This window comes from Balaenoptera musculus, chromosome 6 (genome assembly GCF_009873245.2).
Source record: "Balaenoptera musculus isolate JJ_BM4_2016_0621 chromosome 6, mBalMus1.pri.v3, whole genome shotgun sequence".
Lineage (NCBI taxonomy): Eukaryota > Metazoa > Chordata > Mammalia > Artiodactyla > Balaenopteridae > Balaenoptera > Balaenoptera musculus.
In genome coordinates this window covers 108,385,893-108,407,320 of record NC_045790.1, presented here as the reverse complement: position 1 = coordinate 108,407,320, position 21,428 = coordinate 108,385,893, and the positions used below count along the sequence as shown (strand labels likewise).

The following is a 21,428-nucleotide window of genomic DNA, read 5'->3' as shown; positions in this document are numbered from 1 at the left end:
TCTGCCCTGGAAACGTATACTTCACCCACAGTTTTTGTTTTGTCTTGTTTTTAGCTCAGCTGTTTTTGTTTTAAATTTATTTTATTAGATTTATCATATTTAAATTTAAATTTGGTGCTTCTGTATTTGAGGAAGCAGTTCCCTGATGTTTGACTTTCCTCCCTATTTTGCAGATGGCAATACTGAGGCCTGTGCCAGCCAGAGAACCAGGGCCCAGCCTGACAGAATTAATAATAATAGTGATGAATACTGGTTGAGGGAATTAATAATAACAACAGTGATGGATACTGGTTGAGGGTTTACTGTTCATACATTCCTTAAGCAATAAAGAGTTCTTGAGCTCCTACCATGTGCCAGGCACCGTGGTGGGGGCTCACCTGTGAGCGATACAAAGTCAGTGCCCCCCCGTGGAGGCGTCAGGTAACTGAGTCAACAAATAAATGTAAAGTGATTGTTTCAGGCAGAGATTGAGGAAAAGAAAGCAGGGTTGAGGACAGAGAGTGAGGGACAAGGGACTATTCTTGGCAGGGTGGTCAGGGAAGGCTTCTCTGGGTTGGGGACATTAAGCAGAGCTCTAAATAAAGTAGGGGGAGGGGCAAGCTGTGTGATGATATGGGGTGGGGCGGAGAGCATTCCACGCAAGGGAACAGCAAGTGCAAAGGCCCTGTGGCAAGAACGAGCTTGGCAAGGAGGCCGATGTGGCCGAGGCAGAATGAGGGACAGAATGAGGGAGGGAGGCATATTTTGGGGGTGGGAACTGATGAGGTGGGCAGTCAGATACCACCAGGGCGACACAGGGCGTTGTAGGTTGGGGAACACATGAGCCTGTTTACACTTGTTTTTCTGGCATGAAAATGGCACCCTCTTTACTCTCACAAGGGAAGAAAAGTCTTGGTTTAGTTGATAAATTACATGGCCAGCCATTTGCAGACCATGGAGTGGCATTTAGATTTTGTTCTTTGAGAGATGGGAGGCTTGGGGATGGTTTGTGCACCGCGATCTGCTTAGCTTTTCACTTGAGCGCCGCCTGGGTGTCGGAGGGCTGTGAGGGCAGACACAGCGAGAAGGCTGCTGTGTGCTCCACAGAGGACACAGAGGGCGTCCCAGATGGGGCAGGGTTGACACACGGAGAGAAGTGGTCAGGATCTATTTTGGAAGTAGAGCCACAGGATTTCCTGATGGATTGGGCGTGGAGTGTGAGTGAGAGAGGAGGTGCAGAGGACCACAGGGTTCTGGGCCAAACAAAGCAACAAGAAGGATGAAGCTGACATCAACTGAGATGGGAATCGGATGTGGGGAGCAGGGGCGTGGTGGGGGGGGCAGATCAGCAGTCCTGCTTTGGATACGAAAGTCAAAATGACTTCAGACATCTGAGAGGAGATGCTGAGGAGACAGTTGGGTTTCTGAGTCTGGTGTTGAAGGGGCAGGTCCAGGCTGCATCGGAGAAGGGAGGGCATTTAAAGCCGAGGACTGGGGGAAGTGGCTCACGGAAGCCCTCACAAGGAAGGGTGATATCTATTTGGCACCTGGGAAAAACAGCCACCCCCAGCCTCTGGCCTCTCCAGACCCCATCCTGACCACCTCTTAGGGGAGGGGATCAATTCCGCAGCCAAATGTCACCAGCAATGGCGCCATGATGTGCCCCTGGGTGGGTCACTCTGCACTAGGGAATGAGGGTAGGGCGGGAGGAAAGGAGGCTGAGGCCCAGCCTGGGGCCGCCAACTGTGGAGTCAGGGAGGAGGTGGGGAGCGAACACCAGGAGAGTGCAGTATCCTGAAGCTGGTTGAAGATAGCAATTCAGGAGCAGGCCCCGTGTTAAGCATGTAACCTTCACCAGCTCCCAGTGTCCTCGAGACAACCCGATGAAACAGAGGCTATCATTACCCTGATTTACAGACAGGAAACAGGCTCAGAGAGGTGAAGGGACTTGCCCAGGGTCGCACAGCTGGAGAGTGGAGGAGTAGCCCAGCCAACAGATTCCAGCAAGTGCTGTCAGCTGCAGTGCCCCCTCCTGCCTGCAGGTGGGCAGAGACTGGCAGCTGGGGAGCCAGGCAGGGCTGGGAACACTCACTTTTCTTCTCTCCTTCCAGGGCCACTGGAGAGCTGGAGGCTGGCGGGGACTATGTGAAGGTAAGAGGGGCTGGGAGGGGACACTGGAGGGCCCAGAGTCTGTTCCAGGAAGGGCAGAGTCCTTTTCTGGCCTTGTTAGGAGCCAGATCTCACCGACTGTTCCCAGGAGGAGAAGGTCTAGGAGTCAGGGCAGCGTGTGGGGTCTGCTTTCAATCCCAGCATCTTCTTCCCATGCCTTCCATCATTCTTTCCTGGCCCCAAACTCAGGACTTCCCAATGTTTGTTACTACCAGACTCCATCCAGCTGCCAGCTGGACAGGGCCCTAAGGGCGCCTCCATGCGAAGACCGGCTCTAATCCCACTTGGTCTCTGAGCGTGTGCTGGTGCCGGGAGGTGGCAGCAGGAAAGGATGACTCAGTTCCTCATCACAGATAATGGGCACAGTCACATCGATCATAAGCTTAATTTGTCCTGGGCACTGAGAATGTTGAAAATGCAGTTTTGAAATAATAACGATAACAACAATAACACGACAGAACATTTTGAGTGCCTATTGTGTGCAGAGCCCTGTGCTGGCTGCTAGCTCTGGGAGTCAGTTCTGAGCTCTTTACATGAATGAGGTCTGTGACTTCTTCCCTCATCACTGGGCAGTGAGGGCTTTCTTGTGCCCATTTACAGATGGGAAATTTGAGGCCCAGAGAAGTGCAGTGACTTGCCCGCAACCACACAGCTACTGCAGGGCAGAACTGGGATTGCTGTCCAAGTTTATTTGATGCCAAGACCATGGACAGAGCCCTTGGCCTTCCACATCCCGGAGCACCCACCCTGAGCCAGGTCCCCTGCCGAGTATGGAGCACACAGCAGAGGGCAAGGAGCACCAGGCCCTGTGTTCCAAGGGCTCCTGGCCCATGTGGGGACCAGGGCAGAACCACACAACGGTTTGGGCTTGTGTTTTGTAATTTAGCAGACCCAAATTTTAGTCCCAGATCTGCCACTTATTTGCCACATGACTTTGGGTGTGTGTGTCACCTCTCTGAGCCTCAGTGTTCACCTGTATGAAATGGGGTAACAGTGGTGCTTCCAAACCAGGGTTGCTATGGGCTCAATGAGTCCATGCCCATGAAGGGGAGATCTGGGCCTGGAACAGAGCAGGCCGGGCTGGTTCCTGACCCCAGGGCATTCCATCACCCAAGATGCTGCCTGTCAAGCTCCGTGTAAGTGACTAGTAATGAGCTCTGTGGGAAGTGCTCACATTGCTGTCCCCCACCATCCCCAGAAGGCTCAGATAAGAAGCCATTGGAGCTCCAGAGGTAGGGGATGACTTTCAGCTCAGGAGCTGGGGATGGGGAGATCAAGGAAGGCTTTCTGGAGGAGGAGGCACTGAAGCCAAGCCATTGTAGTTGACCAGGAATATTCACCAACATCCTCTCTCCAAACAGAAAGCTGGAAAGGAGATAAAGATAAGCAGAGATGGGTGGTAGAGTGATCCAGGCAGAGTTAAGAGTGTGGGCGCAGTCAGAAAGCAAGCTTGAGTGAGCCCAGGAATTGCAGCCCAGGGCTGCAGCAAGTTGAGCAGGAGCTGCTCCTGGGATTTGGGCCCTGGCTCCTCATCCCGAGCCCTGACACCACAGGGGAACAGAGGCCTCAGGTAGAACCAGCACCAAAGCCAGTGGTGGACCACACAGGGGCATATTTCAGCACCCCGTAAGTCCCAGCTGCCTGGCAAGGTAATGAGAGCCCCATCACTGATGGTAGTGAGATCCCTGTGAGGATTAGCTTTGTATTTTTCCCTTAGTTTACTGGGCTGAAAAATGTAATTTAAAAATGCTATAAAAGAAATAATACCTGCTCACTGGAGCTGAGCTGAGACCTGCTATTCACTGCATGTATCATTGCCTCTGTGCTGACCTTGTGTCCAAGTCTTTGGTTGAAGAGATGGTATATGACTATTTAGTGTTCTCTTTCACACAACTTGGTTTTCAAATAAATTTATTAAGATCTTCAGATGGAAAAACAAAAAACAAAAAAAACAAAAAAAAAACCCAATCCCTTGAAGGATGAACTCAAAAGAATGTTAGTTGTAGCGTCAAGCCTCAGAAGAGGTTGGAATCAATAGTCGGTTACCAAAAGTCCATTCCTGACCTTACGTACTCAGCTTCCAGACTCCAGGGTTTCTCAGACCGTGATGTGAGTACTTTGATCCTAAGGCAAGGATTCTAAAGTTCCAAGACCATAAAATTCCAAGCTCCATGATCAGAGCTTCAGATGTATTTACAGAAAATAATCAAATATCTGAGACCCAGAGGTGGACTCACCTGCCTAAGGTTACACAGCCTGTCAAAAGGATTTGAACTCCAGGCCTGACTGATGCAGAGTCAGTGATGACCCCCTTTGTGCTGAAGAGCCTATGATTCTAGGACCAAAAGTCCAGATTCTAAGACACTAAGCTTGAAAACAATAGCAGGCATTTATTGAGCACTTATTTTATGTCTGGCAACTTAACATGCATCAGCTCAGCCAATGCTAACAAGAGTTCTGTGAGGTCAGCACAGGTATGTTTTCCAGATGAGTAAATCTGGGCTCCAGGAGAAGGGACTGGTTGGGTGGAGGTGGGGCACCGCTAGTTGAACCCAGGTTGATTCCCAAACCATTGAGCCTTACTGAGTCTCTGCCCTCCCCACCCCCCCCCAAGTCTGTCAGTGGAATATCCCGCAATTCCCAGCAGGGTCCCTGATTCCAAATCAGAGATGAGAAATCCTGGGCTCTGGGAGATTTCCTGAGGCCACAAAGGACTTGGTCAAACATATAGAGGGATTTTTCCAGCTTTAGATATGATTTAATTCAAAGTCTCTGCCCGCTCTGGGTCAGTGAGGGGTGAGACGAGTCGGGGCGGCAGGACCCCCCCCTCCCTTGCCGGCCCAGGGATCCCCACCCCATCCTTTTGCCCCCCGTGAAGCCCCCTTTGGCAGGTCCCCCGTTCAGCATCCCCGGACTACAGGCTGCCGGGGCGCGCGGGGCTGGAGCTCTGGGGGCTAGGGGCGGGGAGCCGGGGGCGGGCGGAGGGAGGAACAATGGCCCCCTCCCCTCCCGGGGCCGGCTGGAGGGTGGGGTCTCCCCGCCCCGCCTCCCCGCTCCTCCCCCGACAAGGCGATGAGGTAATCGCGCCGCCGAGAGGCAAGCGCAGCCGGTGCCCAGCCCGGTCGGTCCCGCGCCCCTGCCCCGCCGGCAGCCGTTCCCCGCACCGTCCCGGCCCTGGCCGCCCGGCCCCACCATGACCGAGCGGTGCAGCCTGTGGAGCGCCCTGTCGGCCGCCGCCTGCTGCTTCTACCGCGGCTCCTTCGTGCAGGTGCAGGTGAGGGGGCGGCTCGGCCCCCGCCAGGCGCTCCGGGCTGGGACCCCTGGCCGCTCGCCCCCGGAGCCGGGGAGCCGCAGCCCGTGACGCCGCGCAGGGTCCGGCCAGGCAGGGGCTGCAGGCTGAGGGCTGCGGGAGGGGGCGGGGTCGCCCCAACCTCACCTCTGGGTGCTCAGACGCTCCGCAGGGTGAGGGTCCAGCTGCCACTCCCGAAACTCGGGGCTGCGGAGGCTGCCGTTCCGGTCCTGCCTCCTCTGCAGGATGGAGCTGAGCTGGGGCATTGGGTACCTGGAGATGGGGTCGCCGGCGTCCTGCCGGTCCTCCAGCGAGCACTCCGGCCCCTGCGGCTGACCCGGGCAGCCTGACTCCCCATTGTACCGGGGGCGCTGGGCTGGGGTCCAAAGGCTGAGTGAGGGGTGGGAAGCTGAGGGGATGCTGCGGGTGCCGAGGCTGGGGCCAGAGCGCCTGCAACCCTCCTGCCCTCTAGGTGGGCTCGGGCGTGCTCCGGGCGCGGGTCTCCTAGCCCAGCTGGCCGGTCAGTGCGGGACGGCGCCGTGGCGGTGAAAGGGTTAAACGGAAGGGGGTGGAGGGGAGGACCCGGACCCCGCCTCTCTGCGGAGCATCATCTGGGGATGGCTTTGCTTAGGGTTGCGAGACTGAAGGGAGCTAGAGGGAGCTTGCTGGGCACCGGCTGGTGAGAAGGGGTTAAGACCCTGACCCGGGGTCTCCGCGCTTTTGCCTCCCGAGCCCCCTGGGGGACGCGGGGTGCATCACCTCTGCGCTCCCCCAGGCTCACACACGCTCCGAGCCCGCCTGAATGACTGCCCCGCCGGCGGCTGAGCGCAGCATCCCTGCACCCGCCAATCAGGCGCTCGCAGGCCGGGAGGCGGTGAGATCATCTCTGGCCAATAGCAGTGCACCGGGAGCAGGGATGCTGCATTCGCGCCCCAGCACCCACCCTCCTTGGGAGCTAGGGACCCCCGGGTCGAAGGTGAGGAAGCACAGGGACCCTAGGGTTCCCTAACCTCAGGTGTGTGGGAGGACCAAGTTTGTCCCTCCAGATTCTCCCTGACCACTGATTATGGTTGGAAAAGTGGAGCCCAATCTCCCACCCCCCATTTACAGATGAAGCTACCCGGCCCAGAAAGGGAAAGTGATTGGCTCAAGGTCACACAGTGGCAGGCAGAGTCTTGAGGCCAGGTTCTTTACCACACAGCCCCCTCCCCTTCTTTGCCCCCTGTCCCTCTTGCTCCAGCTGTGGAACTGGGGCAACTTCTCAATTGCATGCTCTTTGTCAAGGAGAAGGAGCCTCCCCTGTGACTTCCACTCTTCCCTCTCCAGGGTGTGGTGTGGTATAGGAGAGGGGCCAGGACCCTGAAGAATAGGGAACCCCATGGAAGAGTGTAGGTATCTGAGTTAGCTAATCTCAGTTCACCCCGGACCTCCCTGCCTTTCTGGGGTATTGGTTTCTACCCTGGGCGGGGGATGTACAGAATCCCCAGCCTCAGGCCCTGCCTTTCCCTGAGCACTCATCTCCATCACCCACTCCCACCGTCTGTCCGCAGAGCCCTACAGGTACCTCAAAGCCCAAATTTTTATGGGCCCATCCGCAAGCTGCTCCTGCCCCAGCCTTGCCCACCTTGCAGAGTGTCTCACTGTCCTCACAGGCTCTCTACCTGGAATCCTCTCTGACCCCTCCGCCCTCTTCCCCACACCTGATCAATGGTTGTGTAAACACCCTTCCCCCAATTCCCATCCCCACGCCCCACCCTTCCCTGCCATTGCCTGGAAAACACTAGGCCATCTCCACGCAGTGGATGGAACCTGCCCCAACACTTTAAAAACCTTCTGCAGCTCTGCTGTGGCCTCTGGGTAAACCCCAGCTCCCCAAGGCAGCCTCACAGCCCTGCCGTGCCTGCCCTTGTCACCCCCAGCCATTTCGAAGCTTCTCCTCCCGCCCCCAGGGCCTTGGCTTTGCCTACAGGGCCCTGACTCTGCCACTGTCTTCCCAGAGCTCTTTCCTGCCCACCTGCCTGTCCCCATCCTGACGCTTTTGCTTGGCTCAATCAGGTCTCAGTGGAGATGTCACCTCTTCAGGGACTCCCTGACCAGATGAGGAGGGACATGCTCATCTGCTCCTGGAGCTCCCTGTGCATCTCTGAACATCCAGAGACCCTGGGGTTGCTTGTCAGTATCTGTGTGGCTCCCCCAGGACAGAGGCCACCTGTCCTGATGACCTTGAGCTCAGCCCCTGGCACAGGACCTGTCCCAGAGTAGGGGTTCAGTGTTGAAAAAATGGAGTCAGAGACTCTAGATATCTCTGAAGCTGGGAACCAGGATGTCTTGGCAGCAGTGTAGACTGAGGTAAATCAAGGCAGTGGGAGCAGAGGGGTGGAGAATGGAGCAGCAGGGTTAGGCTCTGAGAACTGTGAAAGGTCAGAGGAGGCAGGGAGCAGACTGGAGGACGCTGGACCCTGGTGAGGAGCGGGTCCTGGGGAGAGATTGCCCTTTAGTGCCCCTCTTCATCTGTCCCGCTGCCTGGCCAGGTCTGGGCCATATCTATCTGTCCTGGACCAGCCATCATTGTGGCCTGGAACTGGGGAAAGGGAGAGGAAGCAATGTCACATGTTCTGGCAGTGACAAGGACATCTGTGGGCTAGTTGCAGTGCTCTGGAGTATTGTCTCCTTCATCCTTGCAATCCTGTGAAGCAGGTTCTGCAATTGTTCCCATTTTACAGAGGAAGAAACTGAGGCCCGGGGAACTCACACAAGACAGCCAGGATTGGGCTGGGCTTCATGGTGGGGGCACACCTGGCAGCAGGGGCTCCCCTTCCCCTGTTCTTAGGCCTCCAACCCCAGGCCACAGTAACCAGGAAACCAGGAATCTCCCCCTTGGGCAGGTGGAAGGGGGGATCCTGAGCATTACCTCCAGTGAGTGACCTCAGGCTTCCCTGCTGGGCTGCAGTTTCCCCATCTAGCAAGGATTGCTTGAGACAGCAAGGAAGAAAGGGCTTTGGGAACTGTAGAGGACATCACAGGTGTCTTTAGGCAGTGGGGTGCTCTGCTACCCTGTTTGTAGCTGCCTCCTCGACGCCTGTATAAGTCACTGTCCCAGAATGTATCCTCGTACATTCAGCCCTGTTTTTGTCCATGCTTTTGCCTGGGTACCTGCTGTGTTATATACTTGTAGAAATCCTCCCTCCCTCCAGTTCAAGATCAGTTTGGTGTCTTTGGTGCAGAATGAGTGTTTGTGATTGCCATCTCCTCCAGGAAGTCTTCCTGGACCACTCCACCTGGCCTAGACTTCATCTCCTCCCTTTGAAAAGCTACTCGGCTCTTTGCCGCTGTCCAGTGTTTTGGTGCTGACCTCAAATGCTCATGTCGCTTTTTTAAAAAAATTTTTTTAAAATATTTATTTATTTATTTGGCTGCGTCAGACCTTAGTTGCAGCGCACAGGATTCTCTCTAGTTGTGGCATGCCGGGTCAGTAGTTGCAGTGCACAGGCTCTCTTGTTGTGGCACGCAAGCTCTAAAGCACGCTCTTAGTTGCCCCGCGGCTTAGTTGCCCCGCGGCATGTGGGATCTTAGTTCCCTGACCAGGGATCGAACCTGCATCCTCTGCATTGGAAGGCGGATTCTTAACCACTGGACCACCAGGGAAGTCCCTCAAATGCTGATGTCCCTTTTGCCTCCCCTCTTAGACTAGGAGTTTCCTTGAGGACAGGTTTATTTATTGACTTATCTACCCTGGCACATAGTTCAGAGCCTAGAACACAGTAGGCACTTTTTGGTGGATTTAATTGAGATTCCGTTACTCCTGCTGGGATAGGGACTCATGCGTGAGGATCTGTGCCTAACTGTTCCCAGGGTCCCAGGATGGAATGAGTTCACCTGGGGTGGGGGAGGTTGGGAGGGAAGGAGGAAGGGGCTTCAGTTTGGATGCCAACTTTTGCTGTCTCCTGCCCAGTTCTCCAAGGAGAAGTACATCCTGGACTCATCGCCTGAGAAATTGCACAAGGAGTTGGAGGAAGAGCTCAAACTCAGCAGCACAGATCTCCGCAGCCACGCCTGGTACCATGGCCGCATCCCCCGTGAGGTGAGCGGGCCCTGAGCTGGGACCTCAACTCTAGACCCACCGCCTTGGCCAGCCCCAGCCCAGAGAAGCTCTGACTATTGTTTGGTGGGTTCAATCAGAGTAGCCTGGGATGAGGTCTAGTTCTGCCATTTACTGACTGTGTGACCTTGAACAAGTCACTTCACCTCTCTGAGCCCCAGTTTCCTTATCTATAAGATGGAGGATAATAATAGTGCCTACCTTAAAGGTTGGTTGTGAGAATTAAATGAACTAATGCATGTGAAGTTCTTAACACGATGTCTGACATGCAGTGAACTCAATGAACATTGTCCTTTATGGTGGTGGTTGTTATTATTACTACGATTATTTTTACTGTTATTGTTATAGGTCTATACATCAGCCTCTTGTGTGTTTGGTCAGTGCGTATCAGTCCTTAGGCTACTCAATTCTGACAAAGTTGAATTTCTGGGCTGAGGCTAATAGTCACCTGTTCCCTTTTACATTCGTGCTGTAAATCTTTGTCAAGCATCAGCTCTGTCAGGTCCTGTGCTGGGCACCAAGTACGCAGAGATAAAATAGGTGGTGGCTTCCCTTGAGGGCTGGTATCCCAGGGTGGGGGTTGACAGGCAGGCAGACCGTCAGAGCCCAGTGGAAGAAGTGCAAGAATGGAGTACCCAGCAGGGAGTGTGGGCTGCCCCGAGGAAGGGGTGCTGAGGAGAGAGGCCATTGTGAGATGGATAGGAGTTCACCAGGTGGGCAGGATGGGAAGAATGTTCCAGGCAGAGAAAGTAGCTTGAGGTACAAAGGCCCAGAGATGTGCCAGAGCACTGGGTGTTTGGAGGAACGAGGATTGAGACTCCACTCTGCCCAACGTGAGACCTGAGAAGGAGTAGGTCTGAGACCTGAGTTTCAGATCACGGCGACCCCCATCCCAGGGTGTTATGTCCTCCCATGCCTGAGCCTCTGTTCCCCGGACCCAGGGCCTCTGGCTGAGTTGCACCCTCTGAATCTGGGTCAGAGGATGCAATTCCCAAGCTTAAGATATCTCTGTTCACTGTGTCCCCCAGATCCGGGGTCTGGCCCTCTCTGCCCCTGCCCTGCTCCAGCCTGACCCTTGCCTCTCGCAGGTCTCCGAGACCCTGGTGCAGCGCAATGGTGACTTCCTCATCCGGGACTCGCTCACCAGCCTGGGCGACTATGTGCTCACCTGCCGCTGGCGCAACCAGGCCTTGCACTTCAAGATCAACAAGGTGGTGGTGAAGGCGGGTGAGAGCTACACCCACATCCAGTACCTGTTCGAGCAGGAGAGCTTCGACCACGTGCCGGCCCTTGTGCGGTATCACGTGGGCAGCCGCAAGGCTGTGTCAGAGCAGAGTGGCGCCATCATCTACTGCCCCGTCAACCGCACCTTCCCGCTGCGCTACCTGGAGGCCTGCTACGGCCTGGGCCAGGGCAGTGGCAAGGCTACCAGCCCCGCCAGCCCCTCAGGCCCCAAGGGCAGCCACATGAAGCGACGCAGCGTCACCATGACCGACGGGCTCACCGCCGACAAGGTCACCCGCAGTGATGGCTGCCCCACCAGGTGAGTGAGAACCTATGCTAGACCTCAGGCTCCCCATCTGTCAAATGGGGGTGTTGGTAATGAGAGTGCTGGTGAGAAAGGGGAGGCCCAGTCACACGGGTCTGAGGTGCTATGACTGCCCTGGAGCCTTGGTGTGCGGGGAAGAACAGGAGGAAGCTCAGGCTGTGCTGAGTGGAGGTCTGGAGCGCAGGTTGCCATCCCAGCTCTGCTACAGCTAGCTGTGCACCCTTGGCCCTGGCATTTCTCCTCTCTTGCCTCCACGTTCCTACCTATAAAAGGCCCTCACTCAGAAAGCCCTCTCTGGCCTAGGGGGAGCCCTGGGTGCTGTCCTGTCCCAGGCAGGGGCCTGGTCCTTGTTGCCAGCCCAACCCACCCCACCAAACTAGGCCAAGGTGGGCATCAGAGCAGAGGGCTTTGCAGGATGCAAGCCATTGCACAGGAAATGGAATGTTCTCAGCGACATTTTTGATGACACCCAGTTGTCTGGGGCTAGGTGACACCAGGCCCTGATCCCAGGAAAAGCCACAGCAGCCAATCATTCCTGAGGCCCTACTGTGTACCTGGCCCTCTCCTGGTGCTCTTGTGCCCAACTTCAGTGACTCCCACGTCCCCCTGGGAGGTGGCTTCTGTCCATGCCCCCACTTTGTAGATGAGGAAATAGGCTTGGAAAGGGGCAGCCGCTTGCTAGAGAGTGGTAGGACCCAGATTCTAACCCAGGTCCTCAACTCCGAAGTCTGTGCCCCTAATTTCTATGGCCTCCCTGGCTGTTTGCAGCAAGACCTGCCATCCTGTGCCACCAGCACTTGGATAGGTCCCATCTCCCTGGGCCTGGGCTGGGTGCTGTCAACCAAGGAATTGCTGGTTGGATACCCTGTGGGGAGTAGCCACTTGGCCTGTGGTTTGGAACCAGTGATCAAAACGGTGCTAGGATCCACAGGCCATGTGTGCCCAAGGCATCCTGGGTATAGTATGGGAGCAGTGAGGAGGGACCAGGCTGGTGGGCCTGGCTCCCTTGGCCTGCCCACCTTTCCTGCTAGCCCCTCTCCCCAGACTCTTCTGCAAGTTGGGGTCAAGGTTCCCAGGGAAGAGAACAGTTGTGCAGGTTGTGGACTGCACAAGCCTTTCCTCCTCTGGGCTTTAGTTTTTGTACCTGTCAGTTGGGAGGTTGGACTTGATAATCTCCAAGCCTTTTCTGCCTTTGAAGTTGAGCAGATCTTGGATGGAGGCAGAGGTGGGGGTCCTAATGCTAGCTGAGGACCCTGACCTCTGGGCTCTCTGCTCATGAAGGTGTCTGCTCCACAGCACATCACTGCCCCACCCCCGGGAACCCATCCGCAACTGTGCACTCAGCATGGACCAGATCCCAGACCTGCACTCTCCCGTGTCCCCCATCTCCGAGAGCCCCAGCTCCCCCGCCTATAGTACCGGTATGTCCAGCGGAGGGGGTAGGGGCAGGTGGGGGGATCTGGTGGGAGTAGCCTTGTGTGCGCACGTGTGCGCTATCTTTGACGACTTCTGTTATAGTATGTGATCATGTGTGTTTCTACCTCTTTTCTGAGAGCAATGCCCTGCAAGAGTTGACACTAAAAACTTGCCAGCAGAACTATCGATGTTGACATGCAAAACATATCCATGGCTTGTTCGTTCTGCAACGACTCATTGAGTCCCTGTTGGGTACCAGGCACTGTGCATGTGGTTTCCAGTGCATTCTCCTGAATGTTACTGAATCCAGCTCCAATGCTGTGAAGTGCGTGTGGTCAGCAACACTCAGCCCCCATTGGTCAAGTGCCTCCGTGTGTGGTGCTCTGCCAGGCCCTGCATCGGCTGGGACGTAATGCGTCCCGGATTCCAAATGGTGGGCTCAAACTGGACTCGTCATGCTTGCTTTAGTCTTTTAAATAGACTTTTTCAGAAAAGTTCTAGATTCACAGCAAAATTGAGCAGGAAGCACAGAGCGCTGTGCTTTTTTTAAATACAAAGAAAATTTCTACTGTAGAAACATGCCGCTAGTTCATTTCTGGAAGAAAACAAGTGTTTTCAACAGGCCATACTGCATATTGTCCACCTGGCAGGAAAAGCTCGCAGGCAGAGGTGCATCCCGGGAGGAACCTTTGCTGGGAGACACTGTTGCCATGTTGCTGTCTATATGGGTAGTCACAAATTCTTCTCTAAACACGGGCCTGCTAGCTTGTCATAACTGCCAACTTGCCTTCAAAACAATACCCTTGGGTGTAAATGTTAAAATGCCTTGCCACAAATTATTTATCGGACAATTTCTAAGCAACGCGGCTCGGGGAAGTACCCAGGAGTGAGGACTTAACACCTGGTTTTAAATCCCAGCTCTATGCCTTGCTGGCTGGGTGACCTCAATAAACATCACCTCTAATCTTGGATGATGGTTACTGTTTTGACCGGTGTATCTCCAGCATGTCACCAGTTCCCAGGACACATGTACTCAATAAATCATTATTACTAATTCATTGAGAAATAATTCCACACGATGAACTCCAGCAAGTGCTTAGCTTCTCTGAATCACGGAAAGCTCCTTCAAGTAGCTCAGTCGTTCCCCAAGGCTACAGCAGCCTTAGGGTAGGAAAGTGAGACTCCTGGGGTCCAGGTAATTTCAGAGTACCACTGAGAGCTGGACAGTGTGCCAGAGTCTGCTGGGCTGGGCCTGGGTCCAGGGAGGTGGGGCTATCACCCATGTAGGGTGGATGGAGCCTGTCCTTTGGGAAGGGGGTGGGGGAACCTCACTGCGTGGGGAGTCATGGAAACTCGTCCTCTCTCTTTATCTCCCTGCAGTGACCCGTGTCCACGCCGCCCCTGCAGCCCCCTCAGCCACAGTGCTGCCTGCCTCCCCTGTCACCCGCCGCTCCAGTGAACCCCAGCTGTGTCCTGGAAGTGCCGGGGAGTCGGACAAGGGCCCTTACTCCAGCCCCTCCCACACCCGCTGCGAAGCCTCCCCATCACCGTCGCTCAGCAGCTACAGCGACCCGGACTCTGGCCATTACTGTCAGCTCCAGCCTCCTGTCCGTGGCAGCCGAGAGTGGGCAGCAGCTGAGGCCTCTAGCCGCCAGGCCAGGAGCTATGGGGAGAGGCTTAAGGAACTGTCAGAAAATGGGGCCCCCGAAGGAGACGGGGGTAGGACCTTCACAGTCCCCATCGTGGAAGCCACCTCTTCCTTCAACCCGGCTACCTTCCAGTCACCACTGATCCCCAAAGATAACCGGCCACTGGAGATGGGCCTCCTGCGTAAGGTCAAGGAGCTGCTGGCAGAGGTCGATGCCCGGACGCTGGCCCAGCATGTCACCAAGGTTGACTGCCTGGTAGGTGCTGGGTGCGCACTGGGGCAGGAGCAGCACCTCCATCCTCTGGCCTGGGGACAGGGGTCAGGGTGGTGAGGAGCTGGCCCCAAATTCCCAAGTATAGCGAATGGGCCTGGATTCTGACTTCATGGCCGTCCTTCACTTGCTGTGTGACTCTGACTAATCACTTTACTTGGGCCCCAATTTTCTCCTTTAAAAAAAGCAAAACCCGAGATATTCTTGCTTCCTCCAGATGTCAGTTTGGCACTGGAACCGAGGAGTCCTGAAAGCCAGTGGCGTCTGGCTCCCTGGGACACTTTTTGAGCCTGGTGAAAGTCAGTCTGGCTGGTCCAGGGAATACAAAAGGCCCGACTTCCCATCCCCACCCCCCCTAGTGGACAAAACTCATTGCCTAGGTCCATAAATTGTTAATGCCTGGGCCTTTGCTTTGAATGAATCTTGACCATCTAAGGACCCTGACTTGCTCTCCGTCTCAGTTTCCCTCTCTGAAGTTTGTGGCGGGAGGGCACTGACTGCTTGTTTGCACTGGTCTCTGAGCTCAAGAAGCAAGAAAAGAAACAGTGCTGAGATGTAGCTCTGTGAAGAGTGCTAGGCGTGAAGTGAGCAGCCCTGGGTTCTAGGCCCACTGTGTGACCTTGGACAAGCCCTTTCCCCACCGCACCTCAGGTTTGCCTTCTGGAATAAGGGTGTCCTGGGCACCTCTGGCCCATGTCAGACACCTCTGGGCATTTTCCCATTTATCCCGCGTTTCACAGATGGGGAGAATGAGGCTCATTTTGCTCCATGTCGGAGGGTTAGCAGTAGAGCTGGAATTCAAACCCAGCCTCCCAGCCAGGCTGCCCTCCAAGATAAAGCTCCCTGCCTCCCAGATGGCTTGAGCTAGCCTTGACAGAAAATTAATCAGCCCTCTGGGCGTCCTTGTAGGTTGCTAGGATACTGGGCGTTACCAAGGAGATGCAGACCCTAATGGGAGTCCGCTGGGGCATGGAGCTGCTCACTCTCCCCCATGGCCGGCAGCTACGACTAGACCTGCTGGAAAGGTAAGGCGAGTACACAAGGGGACTCACGGGGAACCCCCTGGGCTACAGCGCGGCCCTTCGCTGTGGCCGGCTGGCCAATCACAGTCTCTCACCCCGGCTCCCAGGGGTTCTGGCCACGCCCCCTATCCCATTGACCAATCGCTCCTTCTCCATATCCAGCTCCAAGTAATCTTGGTTTCCCAAAGACCGAGTCCTTTATCTCCGAATTCACATTTTGCATCCTCTTGACCGATCACAATCCGTGAGCCTTGGCCCTCTCATCAGCTCTGGCTTCTCTCCTTTTCTTTCTTAGAACAGCTCTACCAGATGATTTCCGATGATTTCCGCTGATCGGTCACAAGCCTCTCAGCCTGGCGCTCTAGGGCCTCTGGCCCCGCCCCCTGACTTATACTAACCAATCAGAAGCCCTTAACTTTGCTTTTCCTCACTCTGGCCGCGCCCCCTAATCTCATTGACCCTTTACAATCTCTCGCTTTTGGCTCTGCCCTCCGCCCCTCGGCTCTCAACCACAAGGACCCCCAACCTTAGGTCCCTGGCCCCGCCCCTCTGACCTGGCTGCTCCGACAGGTTCCACACCATGTCCATCATGCTGGCCGTGGACATCCTGGGCTGCACGGGCTCCGCTGAGGAGCGGGCAGCTCTTCTGCACAAGACCATCCAGCTGGCGGCCGAGCTTCGGGGGACCATGGGCAACATGTTCAGCTTCGCTGCAGTCATGGGCGCCCTGGATATGGCCCAGGTACTGAGGGGCCCACGTAGAGCTGGGCATAAAGTAGTCTCTGTCCGGAGGAGCCCTGGGATGTGTTCCTTTGGGATAGCTGTATATTGAATCAGGAAGAACTTTGTGACCTTCTAGGCAGCATTGGTGACAGGGTAACTGGGAGAACTGAGTCCTTTAAGTGCTGACCTGCTCCCAGACAAAGTCTTCCCTTTTCCCTGCTCTCAGTTTCCCTACCTGTAAAATGAATGAGGAGCATTATATGAGTGTAAAGAATAAATATAAAATGGCACTCATTTAGCAATCACTGACTATATGCTAGGTGCTACATCGAGTACTTTAGAAGCACCGATTCCTAAAAAAAAAAATCTCATGAAGGGAGTGCCTTTATTGTTCTCATTTCACTTATGGAGAAACTGAGGCAGAGCAGTACTTGCCTAAAGTCACATTCAGAGGCTGAAAAAGTTGGGATTCAAACTAGGTCTGTCTAATTTCACAGCCCGGACCTCATCCACACTACACTTCCTCTCCTTTGCCTCGTCAACAGTGACAGCAGGGTCCCAGAGCAGTGGCTCAACTCCCAGCTCTGCCACTTATTTTTGGAATGACCTTGGGCAAGTCATTCCCCTCTCTGAGCCTTAGTTCCCTCATCTGTAAAATGGGTTGTTGGGAGGGCTTGAGACGTGTGAAAAGCAGTCAGCACTGTCCCAGATTCATGAATGGTGACTATACTAATAATTATTATCCCACATCTGGGTGTCCGCTTGGCAGAGTGGCCTGTGGCCCCAGCAGGCCCCTTCCCTGGCCGGTCACTCACAGTCTGGTCTCCCCAGATTGCCCGGCTGGAGCAGACATGGGTGACTCTGCGGCAGCGACACACGGAGGGAGCCATCCTCTACGAGAAGAAGCTCAAGCCATTTCTCAAGAGCCTCAATGAAGGCAAAGGTACCTCTCCCACCTTGCTATGTGACCTTGGACAGGTTCCAGCCCTCTCTGGGCCAGCAAAGACTCTCCCAGTGGGGAGGATGATGAGGGCTTGACTGAGCTTTGTGCAGGCTGTTCCCGCACTCACTTTCTGCATCTGGCAACCGTGTATGCCACGTCCAGGTCCAGCCTCAGCCCCTGAGCTTGGCCAAGGCTGCAGTGGGTTCAGCTGGAGGAATCCGAAGGGTTTGTCTCAGGAGTCAGAATCTCTGGGGGCTCTCTCTGGGACCTCAGGCAGGCCCCTTCCTATAAAACATCCACGGTGGATGGCTGGGCCCTCGGGGACCTCTAAGCGCCGTGTGTCACTCCCTGCAGAAGGCCCGCCGCTGAGCAACACCACATTTCCTCACGTGCTGCCGCTCATCACTCTGCTGGAGTGTGACTCCGCCCCGGCCGAGGGCCCCGAGCCCTGGGGCAGCACAGAACACGGCGTGGAGGTGGTGCTGGCCCACCTGGAGGCCGCCCGCACTGTGGCACACCACGGCGGCCTGTATCACACCAATGCCGAGGTCAAGCTGCAGGGTGAGTCATGGGTCGCAACTGGGGGCGATCCCGCCACTGATCCTGCCAGCCTGGTCCTCCCTCCACATGACTTGCTCTCGCCTCTCCTCCAAACACCCCTTCGCATTTCTCCATCCCTCTTTCCTGCATGTTTCCCTGACTTCTTTTTCTCACCCCTTTTCTTCACTTATTCAGCAGTTTGACAAGCAGTTGTTAGTGGCAGGCACCAGGTTGGGCGCGGGGGACAAAGAGATGATTCAAAGAGCACCATAGCTGTGTATCTTAGCTTCTCTGAGCCTCAGCTTTCTTGTCTGTGAAGTGGGCATCCTAACAGGCCTACTTTACAAGGTTGTTTACAAAGCACTCGGCCTGGGGCCCTGGGGCTGAGGCAGACCTGCCCTGCCTTCAAGGAGCTCACAGTCTAGTCAAAAAGTAGAACTCCTGGGCTTCCCTTGTGGCGCAGTAGTTAAGAATCCACCTGCCGGGGGCTTCCCTGGTGGCGCAGTGGTTGAGAGTCTGCCTGCCAATGCAGGGGACACGGGTTCGAGCCCTGGTCTGGGAAGATCCCACATGCCGCGGAGCAACTGGGCCCGTGAGCCACAGCTACTGAGCCTGCACGTCTGGAGCCTGTGCTCCGCAACAAGAGAGGCCGCGATAGTGAGAGGCCCGCGCACCGCGATGAAGAGTGGCCCCCGCTTGCCACAACTAGAGAAAGCCCTCACACAGAAACGAAGACCCAACACAGCCAAAAATAATTTAAAAAAACAAACAAACAAAAAAAAACTTTAACAAAAAAACAAAACAAAAAAAAAACAAACAAAAAAAGAATCCACCTGCCGGGCTTCCCTGGTGGCGCAGTGGTTGAGAATCTGCCTGCCAATGCAGGGGACACGGGTTCGAGCCCTGGTCTGGGAAGATCCCACATGCCGTGGAGCGACTAGGCCCGTGAGCCACAATTACTGAGCCTGCACATCTGGAGCCTGTGCTCCGCAACAAAAGAGGCTGCGATAGTGAGAGGCCCGTGCACCGCAATGAAGAGTGGCCCCCGCTTGCCACAACTAGAGAAAGCCCTCACACAGAAACAAAGACCCAACACAGCCATAAATCAATCAATCAATCAATCAATAAAATTAAAAAAAAAAAAAGAATCCACCTGCCAATGCAGGGAACACGGGTTCGAGCCCTGGTCCAGGAAGATCCCACGTGCCGCGGAGCAGCTAAGCTCGCGAGCCACAACTACTGAAACCCGCACACCTAGAGCCCGTGCTCCACAACAAGAGAAGCCACCGCAATGAGAAGCCCGCACACCACAACGAAGAGTAGCCCTCGCTCACCGCAGCTAGAGAAAGCCCGCACACAGCAACAAAGACCCAACACAGCCAAAAATAAATAAAATAAAATTAATTAATTTAAAAAAAAGTAGAACTCCTCCTTGTGGAAGGAGCAGAGAGATAATGTCTTCAGATAATCCACCTTTTACTTCTCTAGGCAGTATTTAAGTCACAAAAGTTCTCTGTAGACCAATTGGAAATAACAGCTGAGCAAAACCAAGATAAAACAAATCACCAACAATTACCTGGAGGTAAATGCTGTGAGCATCTGGCATATGTCTTTCCTGCCCTTCGTCTTCAGAGAGGACAAAAAAGAAACTATTTTTTTACATTTACTTATAAAATGTATATACATTTCTTAGGAAAAATTTTGGAATTTACAGAAAAATACAAAAGAGAAAAGAAAAATCTCCCCCCCCAAATTAATTTTAATATTTTATCTTCTAGTCATTTTAAAATTATATGTTGCAAATAGTAGGACAAAGACTGGGTGCTAAACTGCTTGGTCATGTTCATCAGCGAACCTTGTGGGATCCCTGGTGGAGGTGGGGGGAGGTCCCTTGCTATGAGGCCCTGAGGCATGTGGTGGCTCCGAGCGGGAGTCCCAGCCTCCGCAGCTGGATGGTGGTTCCCTGACCCCTGTGCCCCACCCTGCAGGGTTCCAGGCCCAGCCAGAGCTCCTCGAGGTGTTCAGCACCGAGTTCCAGATGCGCCTCCTCTGGGGCAGCCAGGGCGCCAGCAGCAGCCAGGCCCGGCGCTATGAGAAGTTCGACAAGGTCCTCACTGCCCTGTCCCACAAACTGGAACCTGCCGTCCGCTCCAGCGAGCTGTGACCCCCGTGGACCCTTCCCCTCTGCAGCTGCGGGCAGCAACAGGGACAGAAGGGCACAGACCTTTCCCCAGAGCACCCCAGGGACACTGTGATCAGCCCGAGAACGTTCTGGGTTCAACTCCAGGATCTCCCTTGCACCTCCAGGGTCCTACGTGGACTCTGGGCTCCATCCCACCTGCTACTCACTCACCAAGTTTTCCTTCAGGAAGAACTGGAACCCCTGTTTCTCCCTCCAGCTTCTGCCTCTCCCCTTCCTGCTGAGGTGCCCTGTATTTGAGCCACGGGAGGCTTCTCACACCTCCTCACTCTTCTCCAGGTACCTGCCCCCGCCCCCTCACTGACACCAAGGCCTCCCTCTGGCTGTAAATACATCTGTCTGTTCTGTAAATAGATGTACAGAAGCCGTGTTCTTTCTTTCATATAATAAACTTTTATGACTCTTTCTTCTGTCTCTCAGGGGGCTTTGGGGTAGAAGGAAGCGTCTTTTCTCAGGTGAAAGGTGGAAAAATTCATTCAACAAATACTTATTTAGCACTTGAAACATTCCAGATTGTACCAGGAGCCAGAGTTACAGCCAATTCTTAAAACCCAGTCCCTGTCCTGGGGGAGCTCACAGACCAGAGGGGAGATAAACAGCTAATTCCAACCAGTAGGGGAAATGCTGACCTGCCCCGCTCCTTCCGCATTCGCTGCTCCAGGAGCCACAGCAAAGCATCCCGCAAATGTACAACCCAGGATCCTAGATGTTTGGGTGGAAGGGCTTTATGAAATCTAAGATTCCAGCTCCCCTCAGGAAAACAGAACTGGAGGGAGAAGGGACTTGCCCTGGGTCACAGCAGCACAATCAGGAAGGCTGGAACCTGGGTGTCCTCACCTGGGGTTCTTTCCTTTTCTCAACAGTGGGAACTACTAATTTCTTTTCAAGTTTTGAAACGTGGCCCCAGAAGTCTTCGTGTGTGTGTGTGTGTGTGTGTGTGTGTGTGTGTGTGTGTGTGTGTGAGGTGGGTGAGGCAAGAAATCTTTGAGGAGGGCCATGAAGGCAGTTGTCTTGATTTCATGGGTAGGGGAGGTAGGCAATGTGGATCAGCATGATTCCAGGCCAGGCTGGAGGCCTGGGGAGCCTGTTCACTGAATTTGAAACGTCTGGGGTCCTTTACCTTATGAATCCTTTGACCAAGAGAGGATGGATACCACAGTGCATTAGATCTTTGGCAGCAGCCAGACTTGGGTTCAGTTTACTAGCTGGGTGGCATTGGATAAGGGGCTTAACCTGTTGGGCCCTAAGTTCCTCCTCAATAAAATGGGGACAGTAACAGAACTGACCCCTTTGGGTTGCTGTTAAAGCACTTAATGCATAGTAGCTGCTAGGTAAGGGACTGCCATGTTTCATACATAATGGATTTTTTGTGTGTGTGTGTGGCCGCACCATGCGGCATGCGGGATCCTACTTCTCCGACCGGGGATGGAACCCGCGCCCCCTGCAGTGGAAGCGCGGAGTGTTAACCACTGGACCACCAGGGAAGTCCCATAATGTATTTTCAGTGATCATTTATTGATTACTTTGTGAAACAAAACACTTCACGTGCCTGTACCTCACTGAAATATCACCATTCCTCT

At 54.6% G+C, this 21,428-nt stretch overlaps 1 protein-coding gene across 4 annotated transcripts in view; it reads left to right on the top strand.

Annotated features, from left to right (window-relative positions):
• Positions 1-20,309, top strand: part of SH2D3C (SH2 domain containing 3C) — a 31,291-nt gene extending 10,982 nt beyond the window's left edge. The window contains exons 2-11 of one of the 4 annotated variants that reach the window (XM_036854401.1): positions 2,091-2,130; positions 9,390-9,518; positions 10,625-11,079; positions 12,382-12,506; positions 13,882-14,405; positions 15,330-15,445; positions 16,013-16,184; positions 16,997-17,108; positions 17,463-17,669; positions 19,637-20,309. In XM_036854401.1, coding sequence (XP_036710296.1) covers positions 2,091-2,130; positions 9,390-9,518; positions 10,625-11,079; positions 12,382-12,506; positions 13,882-14,405; positions 15,330-15,445; positions 16,013-16,184; positions 16,997-17,108; positions 17,463-17,669; positions 19,637-19,812 — 2,056 coding nt within the window. In that variant the 3' untranslated portion in view covers positions 19,813-20,309. Of the gene's footprint in view, positions 1-2,090; positions 2,131-5,135; positions 5,423-9,389; positions 9,519-10,624; positions 11,080-12,381; positions 12,507-13,881; positions 14,406-15,329; positions 15,446-16,012; positions 16,185-16,996; positions 17,109-17,462; positions 17,670-19,636 lie in introns of those variants that run through there. The other 3 variants (XM_036854400.1, XM_036854402.1, XM_036854404.1) reach the window with 3 other exon arrangements.
• The last annotated feature ends 1,119 nt before the right edge of the window (positions 20,310-21,428 follow it).